The sequence below is a fragment of the Coccidioides posadasii genome, chromosome 1, assembly GCF_018416015.2.
Source record: "Coccidioides posadasii str. Silveira chromosome 1, complete sequence".
NCBI classification, from domain to species: domain Eukaryota; kingdom Fungi; phylum Ascomycota; class Eurotiomycetes; order Onygenales; family Onygenaceae; genus Coccidioides; species Coccidioides posadasii.
In genome coordinates this window covers 7071267-7083212 of record NC_089407.1, presented here as the reverse complement: position 1 = coordinate 7083212, position 11946 = coordinate 7071267, and the positions used below count along the sequence as shown (strand labels likewise).

Sequence of the window (11946 nt, the reverse complement as noted above, 5' to 3'; positions counted from 1 at the left end):
CTGGTCCCAGAAGCAGTGGACACAATTGATAGAAATAGTTGTGGTGTTGGCATACTTCTTGCCTGTGATCTGGAACTGAGTCACTCAAGCAGTATCTCTTGCGCAGTAATCATCTGGGGTGAGCCCATCACCTGCCTTTTTTCGGTTGTGTTGATTCTCCTTGCTGGGTTGGAGGAATTCCAAATCTGAGTCCACTGGGCCACCATGTTGTTATCTGTATCAAGAGATAGAGAAAGTAGCAAGAACAGAGAGAGAAACAATATAGATAGAATCTGCAGAGACAGAATAGAGCAGTGAGTGAGAGAATTTCAGAGAAGGAATTGCTTGAAATGAGCGGAAGTCATTTAATTTATGCATCGTGAAGAGCAGATGGAAAGAGAGTCCCAGGATAATTTCCATCCTGAGACAAGGATGGGTAGCTTGTTGGCTCCCCCATCATGGCAGCCATGTTAGCTGGACAAAATTTGCGAAAAGCATTGAGGTCGAAGAGGATGGATGTCGGATGGTGTTTTTTGATGTAAAGCGGCAAGAGGTTACAGGTCACGTGGTAAAATGAGAGCTTAAAACAGCGTCGAAAAAGGGCCCCTCTGAGTGGCTGCAACCCCATCAAGTAGCTTAACTAGGTGAACAACAAGCACAAGAGTTCATCCGCCATTTTCACGCCAAAGGGTTACATAATCAGCCGATGTGCCGGAAGATTTCGACTGCCCGATCAGGCGGCATCGGCGACATCGCCAACCCAACGCAGCCAGCGCAATCCGCCCCCGACACGCGAGTCTGTCCAGTTGCTCTGGCTGTACTCTAACCAGGCGGTCTACGTGCTTGTTTTGGTATTTGTCACTAACTGCTACCACGGCTCCTCTCAGAATCATCCTGCTTCCGTCTCTTGTGAGGAACGGAATAGCGCCCCGCGTTAAGCAGGTTGCAGCAATGGCCACTCAAGCCACTATCCAGCGACAGGCGGTCAAAGGGGCATGCGCAAAAGATACAAGAATATTACCGGTTCGGAGCCTTAACGTGCCGGGTCAAAGCATGGGGGATATCGAAAGGCGATGGGAGGCGGAAAAGGACCAAGGCAGTCCCGAAGCGCAGGCTCTTCTAGAGGCCGCAGAGGCCCTGCGTACAAGTGACACACCAGTCGCGTTCCCGACAGAGACAGTCTATGGCCTAGGAGCGGATGCGACGAGAAGCGCGGCCGTCCAGGGAATCTACAGAGCAAAGCAACGGCCGTCAGACAACCCCTTAATCGTCCATGTCAGCTCTAGGGAACAGCTCGAGCGTCTGCTCCGACCACCAGGATGCCCTACGTCAAATCAAAATAGTCTCCAAACTTCCTCCCTTATCCCACCTATATATGAACCACTAATAGAGCGATTTTGGCCCGGTCCTTTGACAATATTAATCCCGAATCCGAAGCATTCTCCGCTCGCTCCGGAGGTTACTTCCAATCTCTCCACTTTTGGTGTCCGGATGCCCTCCTCTTCTCTGGCCCGTCTACTTATTAAACTTGCCGACCGTCCACTAGCTGCCCCGTCTGCGAATGCCTCCACGAAACCATCCCCAACCACTGCCCAGCATGTATATGCAGACCTTCACGGACGCATTGATATCATTTTGGATGGGGGATCTTGTGGAGTGGGCGTGGAAAGCACCGTCGTCGATGGGTTGAATCACCCACCCGCAATCCTGCGGCCCGGTGGGGTTGGAATCGAAGAAATACGCGCATGCCGAGGCTGGGAAGATGTGCGCGTTGGGTATAAAGACGGTGCTTTGCCGGGTAAAATGACTCCCAGGGCTCCAGGAATGAAATATAGACATTATTCCCCGAGGGCCAAGGTCGTGTTGTTTGAAACTGGTCAGGAAATGCCATCGGTTGTGAGGCGAATACTCAATGAGCAATCACCCTCAAGCCCTCTAAAAATAGGCGTTATACGGACCAAAACATGGCAGAAAGGCCTAACAATGCGCATCCAACAGGATCTAACGGCCCCCGTCAATGGACATTGTGATGCGGCTTCCTCATCTGACCTACATGATGATATCCCTTCGCCCTCCGTTTTTCCACTTCACCGGTTATCTGTCGTTCCTTCCAGCCCGGATTCGGGCTCTCCTCCATGCACAATTGATATGCTAGATGTCTTTCTCGGACATGATCTCCACTGTATCGCAAGAGGACTCTTCTCGGCTCTGCGCAGTCTGGACGAGAATGACGTTTCTACAATCTATGTCGAGGGCATTGCGGACACGGATGGAGATCTAGCAGCAGCAATCATGAATAGATTACGGAAGGCCGCTGAAGAGGAGATTAAAAGCTAATATCCATGCGAAACATAGATCTTTTTGAATTCACACGCTCTAAAGGCGGAGCGAAATAGTAAACGACTTTTACGATGTGCATGCTGGGATAGATAAAATGACAGTATATAATTTTTATAAACTGAGATTCTGAATCAGTCTTGACGGATGCGCCTTGTTTTTAATACATAGTACCACATTCATCGCTTCTTCCCTCCCTTCCCACCACCTTTTCCTCCTTTTCCGGAACCTCCACCGGCCTTTTTCCCCTTCCCTTTTCCATCATCGATATTTGAAACACTGCCTCCTGCTCCGGCAACGGACACAATCCTTACTTTGCCAATGGGCAGTGAGTTTATAATCTCCGCTTCTCTCCATCCTTTCAGCAGTTCTAATTCCACTGTTGTCAGGTTCGGTTGATCATTCTCCTTAGGTTTGGGCTCGTCGGGGCTTTCCTTCTCCTGATCTCCTGAGTTACTCCCTCCTGAGGTCGAAGTGGGCAGTCTCTTCGCCTTAACAACAGCAGAAGCGTCCACAATCCATTTTCCTAGTATTTCTTTCACTATTTTGCCCTTCCCAGTAGGCCCAGGTTGCAACTTGGCTCGGTATTTGTATTGTCCAAGCGCCGACCATGGCGCACAAACGGGTATAGCACTGATAATCTCATCCCCTAAAGCTGGAGTGCCGACTAGCGCCGGCAAGCTTGATAAGTCCTCCACTACCTGCTCAGCATCGGCCATATCTAAGGCCTGATTCTGTCCTTCTGGTCGTTTCTGGAAGCTTTCCTGGCGTCGTCGCTCAGCCTGTGCCGCCTTATCATGCTGTGCCCTACGTCGTTCCTTTTGCGCTTGTATCTCCGCTTCTCTATCTTCTTTCGTCTTTTTCGGCGTGGTCGTTTTCGGCGTAGAACCAAGTAACCGAAGAGCTAATTCCCGGTCTTCTTCGTCTTGATCCTTGTATTTCGATGCAAGCTTCTTGGCCTTACCGCGTTTGCCGCGAACTGGCAGCTGGCTCTTTGATGTAGAGGTTGATTGAATAGACAGAGTCGGCGTTCCGGATGGCTTGAATGTTGACGGTGTTGACTGATTTTCCTCTTCATCTTCGTCTTCTTCGTCTAATCCTAGCTCAGGAAGGGCAGAGGCATGTAGCCCTGCACCCCTTTTCATTAATCTTCTCTCTTGTGCAGACACATGCTTCGTTGTAGCGCCAAAAGCAGCTAGTTGCTGTTGCAGGTCAGGATCCGATAGAGTATCTTTGTCCTCTCTAGACAAACCGGCTTCCCCCTGCGGCTCCTTCACCTGTGGCGCAATTCCCGTCTGTGCACTTTGTTCAACAGGGAGATCCCAAGTATTTTCTCTTGGTTTCTGCTCCATTCCCACTTTGCCGATTGAGCAGTTGTCAACCGCAGTATTCGGGCTTTCTTCCAATTTCTCCATTTCCGATGGTTCATGGGTACCATTCCGATGATCATTTTTAACGGTCATTTCGCTCGAAACAGGCTCCTCCAGACGGTGTCGCGTATGATTCCTTACGCTTTCCGGACTAATCTGGAACATCACTGCAAATCCAAGGATAAGCTGGCCGGGAGCTAAATGATTCTTCCCCCCGCGAATAACCACGCCGCCGGTTGCTAAATATTCTCCAGACGGAGTGGTTTTCGACACTTGATCAGCGTTTACCCACCAGGCTCCCATTAATGCTTTCGACTCCCAGGCGCGAGATGTGGCTACGGTAAACGTGCCAGCCTGTGCAAGCGTCCCCGGAGGTATGGGGGCATCAGAAGCTCCGGGTTTATTTTTCACAATCAGCGGTATTGCACCTTCCATATCCGCATGAACGTATACATCGCCTTTACGCAAGTGGCGGTGGTACAAGATTTCATTTTGCCGGTCATCCGAACCACTAGAGCGGGTTATTAACATGACAGAATCGATGCTGAAGTTCAAAACAATGGAAAACTCACCCAAGGACAAGATAGCCATCTGAAGATATGAAAAAGTAGAATTTTTCAAACCAGAATGGTATCCTTGCAGGCCTTAGTACCGGTTTCTCCTGCTTCAACCCCCGCTTAAGATCCGTAGTTAGCTTTTTCTCAGCACTTTTGAGAGCTTGCTTGGAAGCTTTGATGGTCTTCTCCTCTTTTACGGCAGCCGTCTTCTTCTGGTCGTAGTATTGGCTTGCATTGGCCCATGGTGTTAGACCCAAGTCTATGTCGACACTGAGAACCTCGGGTCTTTGCGGCTTTGTCTTTGCTTCGCCATCATTCTCTTCATCTTCCTCGTCAGATTCCTCAGAGTCATCATCTTCCTCGTCTAACTGTCCCTCAGGCAACAATACTGTAACTGTATTTTCGTACAGCTTCAACGGGAGTTTTATCAATTTAGCAACTGGATTTTGCCGGCTCTGCTCCATTTCAATTAGACGGGCAATTTCAACCCAGTCCATTCCCTGGGCAATCAGGCCATTAACAGCATTCATAACCTCCTCCACTTTCCGCAAATTCGTCGCAATAGCTTCGGCTTTTCGAGTATGTATCTCTTGGACTTGTTGTAGAGCTCCAACCCTTTTCTCATGGTCTCTTTTTGTGGCTTCGAGCTTGCGCTTCATCGTCTCTTCTCGCTCCGTAAGCCTGGACTCGAGTTTCTGGGTTTCTACGGACGAATAGTACTCATCCACAGCTTTGTTAAAGCTGTCAAACGTCAATATACTAATGTCATTACCATCCGCAAACTGCCTAGGTGCAAATGGATGGTAATCGATGTAGTTTGATTTGTCCGGCTTTGCTTCTCCGCTGAAACTTGGGTTTTCTGATGGTTTATTTTCATTTCTCGCGACGATGTACCCTCTAGTTTGTTCCGTCGTAGATAACTCGTTTGAAACGCTCTCAACCTCCCGAAGAACACGCATTAAGTCATTCACCCTATCACCTGTCTCCAGAATCTGATCAGGTCGTAGGCTGGAATCGAAACCAGTAACATGCAGGGCATGCTCAAGGAGCACCGGCGGGTATTCAGGAAAACCAAGGGATAGCGCCCTCCTTAAAGCTTCTTCCTGCTTTTTTTTGGCCCTCTTATTGGCGGGTTCTGATATAGAAGCATCCCGCTCCTTTCCTTTTTGCAGTGCAGTTTTCAGTCGGTCCACGGACGGTGGGGGCACTCCCTCGTAGTTCTGTTTGTTATCCAGTCTGTACTTCAACCCAAGCCTGACTTCATCCTGGTCTTCGCCCTCGGGCACGATCCTCAGTAGTGCAACAATCTTATACTCGTTATCTGTCAAAATAATATTTCCGGATGCGAAGAACTCCAGGAATAAGTGGTAGTACCCATCGCTAAATTCAATATGAACGATTCTATCTGTGCCAATCTGAGAGACGGCAGTGATTCGACGGGATTTCAGGAATCCTCTTAGACGACTAACGAAGTGTGATGGTGCAGGTGCAGTTACGCGGGAGTACTCTGTGATGTGGCAGCGGAAGCCGGAGTCAACGATAAACTGTTTACGAACGTCGGGCTTCGCAATTTTGAAGAGGTAAGTGCGCTACAAGTAGGCTCATTAGCCGTTTAATATCTAGCATTGAGGGAGAAATCTTAGGGAGATATACCGAAGAGAGGTCATAAATGTTCGATACTCTCAGCCCGACGACAGCGGCGGAGAGTTCGCGGCATATGACCTGCGCGCCTTTAGCAATACAAGCCAGGCAAAAGAGAAGGGTAAAAAACTGTCAGGCACTACTCTACCTTAACATCTAGAGAGGAGAATCTCTGCTTCATTTTGTGTGTGGAGGTGGCCGAGTACGAAGCAGGCTCTCGCGGATGTGTTAGGCGCCAGTTGAACTTTCGAATGATTGTCAATTTATAATCGCACTTTTGGTCAAAACGGTGACGTAGGCGGGGGTAAGCGCGAATCCTGAAATACCTACCCGGTGCGTTGCAGTCGCTTTATGTAGATTTTACTAATAGCACTTGGTGTACGGAGTACGGAGCATGAGATATCAACTTATTATGGAGAACAGAGTCAGACGAAGGCAAAAGTCCAGGGGTATTATTAATCCCGATTTGACAGCCCCCCGACAACAAAGCGGTCTATATCAACAACAGAGATCCATACCAAAAAAAAAAAAAAAGAAAAAAAAAAAGGTCAGCATCATGAATGCATTCGATCTTCTTTGATCAATCCCATAGAAAAGCCGTTTACGCCATGCCCATGACAAATAGCAAACCGCTTGAGGCAATAACCCGAATATCTCGATAATAGAAACAATTACAGTCCCTGCCGTAATTGTTCCGCAAGGCGCCTCTTCCCAAACTCCCAAGCATTCAGTAAGCCCTGTTCCGAGAGATCGATGCTCTTCATATTCGGCGCATCTGGTGCTGGAGCTTTGCTAACACGCGAGGCTACCACAACCGGATCCGTCTCCAAAATAATACCGTCGTCCACAATCTCATCCACTGCAAGAGTAACAAGGTCGTAATTTTCTACAATAGTGCGTTTATCGGTAGAGCCACTAAACAAAATGAACTGGATTAGTCGCAAATTCGCGCCCCCAGATGGATTCTGAAGTAGGAAAGCGGCAAATTCTCACCCGAGCAATATCGCCAACGCATCCCTTAGCGAAACAACCACACTATACAGCAAAACTTCATTTTCCTCCGCTCCGCCAATAACATATATCATCACATCACTCTCCATCTTGAAAACAACCACCCTGTTGTCATACAGCACAATGTCGCTGGATTGCTTGTTCGTCTTTTCCATTAAACCCTTTTCAAAAGCTTTCTGGTCTTTCAGGGTAGGATACGGGTTTGCACCGGGATAATCGACGGAATTGGGTGGAATGCCGGCGGGGGGGTGTGGGGGAGAGTAGTACTTTGCGAAGATGCGCGACGAGTCGTCCGTCGACATTATGAGGATCGCATTGATAGAGAAGAGAGACAGGGGGGCCGGCATCTTGTCTAGCTGTGTGGGGAGTAATCTCGGCCCTCAATTGGTAAAACTTGCAATGATCGAGAATTATCTCACCTGGCTACAGAGCAACATGTCCAGGCGAACAAGCAACGTGGTTGATGCTAGTCACGTGAACGCTAACTTAGCCAACTAGCTAGTATCTTATCAGATCAGCTCCATTCGCTTGAGAGACCACCGCCGAGCTCAAAAACGCATCTCCGTCAATCACGGCCCAGCTCAAGCATTAAACCAACCACCCCCAAAACAAAAAACAACCAAGGCAAGAATTGTCCGGCTTGTCTGACTTTTCGCTTCTACTCACACCCAAACCTTTGCCGCACTAGGTTTCTACGATTCTTTCAAAGGTCTGATGAAGCCCCTCCAACTGCATACGCTCGTGGGAGTTCTTTTCTGTGTTCCTTCTTTAGATCTTCCAAACATTGCTGCAGCGTTCCCAGATGCTCTGCAAAGATATCCTCGTGTAGTTGTCCAACATTGCGATTGTTTCTCTGTTGATCTTGCAATGCGATGCTCTTGGCTGCGGCCTGGGAGAGCGGGTTACTGCTTGAACTTGCTTTCCCTAGGTCTCGCTCATTATTTGCCATATAGGAGTCGCTGCGATCGACGCCTGCTGCTTACATGGGAAATTCACTCGTGGCGGACGCTACGCTCCTACGAACGCCATGCCTTCCATCATACTCCTCGTCTAAATGGTGTTGCCGGGAGTTTAACTCATGAACGTAGCCGTCTCTCCATTCATCATATGCTCTCCCAAACCAAATACTCATCAGTCCGCCAATTGTCATACGGCGAAACTGGATAACGGTTATGTCCAGAAACCTGCCTGGCTGCTATATGCTCTCAGCCCCGCGGGTGTATAGCAATATGTCCGCGCCTTCCAGGATGGAAAAAAAAAAAAGCCAGGCTCTCGGTGCGTGGTATGGTTGTACCAGATTCCCAAAGACGAGTCCCAGTAATTCATACTGAAATTCCTCATAATAACGTACCGAACAAGACCTATACCGAGGGGTGAGGATGCTGATTAGCGCTGTAAAAGGTCGTTCCACAGGTAAGAAAAAACATGTCATCATCCAGCGGCACTCAATCAATGTTTAGGCAACACGGAGTAGGAGCAATGCAAAAATCATTGCTTACAGTTGTCTTCTACTTCCGACAGAGCGGATTCAACTAGCTCAGTTGCTAGAAGGTAAACCCCACGCCTTCGGAGGTTCACGGGGGATGTACGCAGCAGTTGTAAGCAAAATGAATTTTGTGGAAAGTTTGTATATTATAGTCCTAGATCAAGGGTATTCTTCAAGCTGGAAATGTAAACCAAAGGACTGTCAAAGTTGCAGAATATATATAAGTGGAGGATGGTATAAAACAGACATATGCGGGATACAAAACTTAGGAGCCTGAGAGACATTGTTTGCTGCCGAAGGTCACACCGGAAGCAAACCATGGTGTTAGTGCAAATACCAAACATATCGCAAGAAATCGTCTATAAAAGCGACTGTAGGACAAAACTCAATGGCGGTTAAGGCTTACACCTTGTCGCCGTTAGCCCCGTTGAGTCCAGATGCCCGTTTGCCGTAGAACGAGGGAACTTTATATCATCCGTGTAAGGTTCCAATAATGGATTCGTTTCACATAAGTAGGATGTTAAGATTAAAATATAAGCCAACGCAGACAGTTCCGTCACGCATTCCAAAAGATTAATAGAACATATCGTAAATAAAATGGGATAGCATCCTCCGATAGATAGACATAATACCGGGGCATAAGTGGGTAGAATCTCGACGATCAAACACTCAAAAAGGAATTTGGGTATCTACCGGTTTAACTGGTCGTCGTGTTGGTAGAATCAACGGAGTTTGAAGCTGGGCGGTTGAACCAGGAAATCCAGCTTGCTCGATTGGCCTTCTTTCGGGCCGCTTCTTCATCGTCTGGAGACTTGCCGCCTTGGTCTCCGCTGTCTAATTCTTGGTTCTCCTGCACGAGTCTAAGAGGGCGCAGTTTACTTTGTGTCATCACAGCTCCAGTATAGTTGTTCATGCCAGAACTATGTCGAGGTGGAGAGGACGACGTTCCTTGAGAACCGATTTCGCCGCTGCGATCGCTCATCACACTGTCTCGCTCCCCGCCTCTGCTCGACATTGAAGCTCCCTGTCCCGAGTTTCGCTTCGAAGTAAAAGAGCCAGAAAAGAACGGACCTTGTGACAACGTTGGGCTGATGCCTGGACTCATAGGACCAGAGGGGGGAGACCGCCCAGCGGGCCCACGATACATCTGACCGACAACGTTGGCTGCAGCTACCCCGTCAGCTTGGTCGGACCTTGTTCTGCGGTGCTGAACTGTTCTAGAGCGGTTCAGGGGGATCCTTGGAGCGGTTTCTGGGTTTTCATGGGGTGTGGGATGCGAGGTCGCAGGAGCTTCTTGGGAGGTGGTAGAGTGCATCAGTTGGCTGACAGGTCGAGGCTTTGGCCGCGTCGATTGTCCGGCCATTACCGACTTGGCACGTTGGAGGAAGGTCGGGGCAGTAGCTTCGTTCCTTTCTGAGGGAGGTGGTGGTAACTCCTTATCCAACTTTGCAGGTCTGGCTGGGGGATTACCGGGGACATCGTTGTCGCTCTTGTCTAAGATATGTTCAAATCCTTCGTGTTGCAACAGACGACCAATGATTCTTTCGATGTACAAGCTCAAGGCCTTGTTGTGATCTACCTGGGTCTTCAGTTCAGCTTCCAGGCGACGTCGCGACTCCGCTTCACCTCCTTCTGCGGCTGACTCGAGTTCATCGGCTAGGGAGCCGGGTCCAGTCGCGTTGATCTCGTTGTCAGCAGAAGCATGGTGCATAAAATCTCCCTTGGTAAAATCTCCATTCAGGGTCTTTTCGCTCAAGAGTAACTGGTAACTCTCGTTGTCTTCCATCAAGCGAGCATTGGCCATGCGGGCCTCGAGGAGTTCGCGCTCCAGTTCCTGCTGACGGCCACCACCCATGTTTTCCATCTCGATTAATTTGATCTGCGCTTCTGCTAGCTCAAGTCTCAAGGACTCGATTAGCTTATCCTTTTGCAGAATTAATTTCGAGTTGTTCCGTGACGGGCTGCGTTGTAGCTGTGACGATGGGGCGAACTGGCCATTCTCGACATCTTGAGAGGAGCGGTTCCGGAAAGAGGCTAGACTAAAATCAGCAAACAAAATTATTTTTGGATTCGTGCTATGGGAATCTCACGAGATCGAGATAGATTGCGATCATTCTCCACATTCATCCGCAAATCCTTCTGCGAAATTGTTTCTTTCAGGCGCTGAATGGTGGACTGGAGCTCTTCTTCCCTGGCGGCATGAGCTTCCTTGTCCTTCATCATAGCAGTCCGCTCCGTCTCATATGCCTGTTCCATTTCACGCAGCTGGCGCGACAGCTCTTTAACCTCATCATGTAGGGAATTGATTTTGCCATCCTTTTCATGCGCCTGTTCCTCGAGACGTGTCTGTTCTCCAACCGCGTCATCTAGTCGCATTTGCAGAACCCCAAGTTGCTTGCGATACTGATCAGAGACAGTTTCAGCCTTTTGCACCTGTTGTCTGAGTTCGCCGATAAGCGTCGAGTTTGCGGCTTTCGCATCATCGTCGGGAGCATTATTAGGGTTCATAAAGTTTCTCGGAACACTGCTCATGCTTAGGTTGGAGCGGCCGGGCGGCCTTCTTGCAGCTGCGCGAGCAGAAACGGGCGCAGGAGATTGTCTTGTGGACGACGACCTTCCAAGACTGTTGGGCGATCCATTGGGCGACGAATGGTGATTGTCACTCGAAATACGGCGAACTCCGTGGGACGACGTCGGGTTAGATTGCTTTTTTAAAGAGCTCGCCATAGCGCAACAGCCACCGGCAGGAGATGTATGAAAATCTTTGGTTTCAACTCGGTTGCTGAGACTCTGTTTATGAACTGGATCGCACTGGACTGTTAGATGTCACTAGTGCAATCCTCGAGAAAATGTTCCCCGTTGCTGGGGTTTCGCGAAATCTGGCGACGGGGGCGTGGTGCATGTGCATGCGGTAGTCGGTGAGGATTCTTAAGTGGTGAACGAAGACGATTAGGGTAACGCACAGTCTCAACAATAGATGCTCTTTTAAAGAGAAGCCAAATCAAGGCAAACGGCCGACACGAACTTTTGAACGGTCGACTGTCGGCTTGACATGTCAGCTCCTTATTGCTCATTAAAGTTGTTGGTAACATTACGGGACTCTCCCAGACTTTAGCGTGGTTTCAAGTGCTTACCCTGTACTGACGTGAATTACACGCATACATGGAGGCCCTCGCCCGTTTTAAAATACATGACGCTCACTTCTCACTGACAGCCTCGTCACATGCACGACCGCAGGTGGATGGGCATCGCCGCATCCGTCACTGGCAGAAGAACACGAGGGTGGCAGACTCTATTTTCGTGGACACTTCTCTTCTTCTCCTTTCTCTTTGGCGAGCGTGGCATTGCCGCTCCCGAGATGTGCCCAAGGAGCCCCAATCGCCGCTTTGCTTCAGCTTCAAGAATGAGGTTGAAACTGTCTCATCTATGTCTGCTGTCCATGGCTGTTGATGGAAGAGCTCTTCAGCCATTCTGCTTCAACCCCAATGGGAGGTAGCCCCGCAGGAGAGTGGCCAGATGGCGGGAGCACCAGCCCCGGGAAAAGAAACGCCCTTGGAGTGTTTGA

At 49.2% G+C, this 11946-nt stretch overlaps 4 protein-coding genes across 4 annotated transcripts; 1 reads left to right on the top strand and 3 right to left on the bottom strand.

The window, feature by feature from the left end:
* Nucleotides 1-930: 930 nt before the first annotated feature.
* On the top strand, nt 931-2316 carry D8B26_002122 (uncharacterized protein; the record flags this gene model as incomplete). Its single annotated transcript, XM_003066060.2, has 1 exon — nt 931-2316. One exon carries the CDS (start codon nt 931-933, stop codon nt 2314-2316), a length of 1386 nt encoding a protein of 461 aa, XP_003066106.2.
* Nucleotides 2317-2495: 179 nt separating this feature from the next.
* On the bottom strand, nt 2496-6065 carry D8B26_002121 (uncharacterized protein; the record flags this gene model as incomplete). Its single annotated transcript, XM_003066059.2, has 4 exons — nt 2496-4197; nt 4259-5832; nt 5897-5965; nt 6033-6065. 4 exons carry the CDS (start codon nt 6063-6065, stop codon nt 2496-2498), a joined length of 3378 nt encoding a protein of 1125 aa, XP_003066105.2.
* Nucleotides 6066-6272: 207 nt separating this feature from the next.
* Nucleotides 6273-7314, bottom strand: RET3 (Golgi-to-ER vesicle coat component). The gene is made up of 2 exons (XM_003066058.2): nt 6878-7314; nt 6273-6799 (listed from the first exon to the last, which is right to left on the bottom strand). Exons 1-2 carry the CDS (start codon nt 7240-7242, stop codon nt 6556-6558), a joined length of 609 nt encoding a protein of 202 aa, XP_003066104.1. The 5' UTR covers nt 7243-7314; the 3' UTR covers nt 6273-6555.
* A 1242-nt stretch (nt 7315-8556) lies between these two features.
* Nucleotides 8557-11176, bottom strand: D8B26_002119 (uncharacterized protein). Its single transcript, XM_003066057.2, has 2 exons — nt 10472-11176; nt 8557-10415 (listed from the first exon to the last, which is right to left on the bottom strand). Exons 1-2 carry the CDS (start codon nt 11106-11108, stop codon nt 9079-9081), a joined length of 1974 nt encoding a protein of 657 aa, XP_003066103.2. The 5' UTR covers nt 11109-11176; the 3' UTR covers nt 8557-9078.
* Nucleotides 11177-11946: the final 770 nt, after the last annotated feature.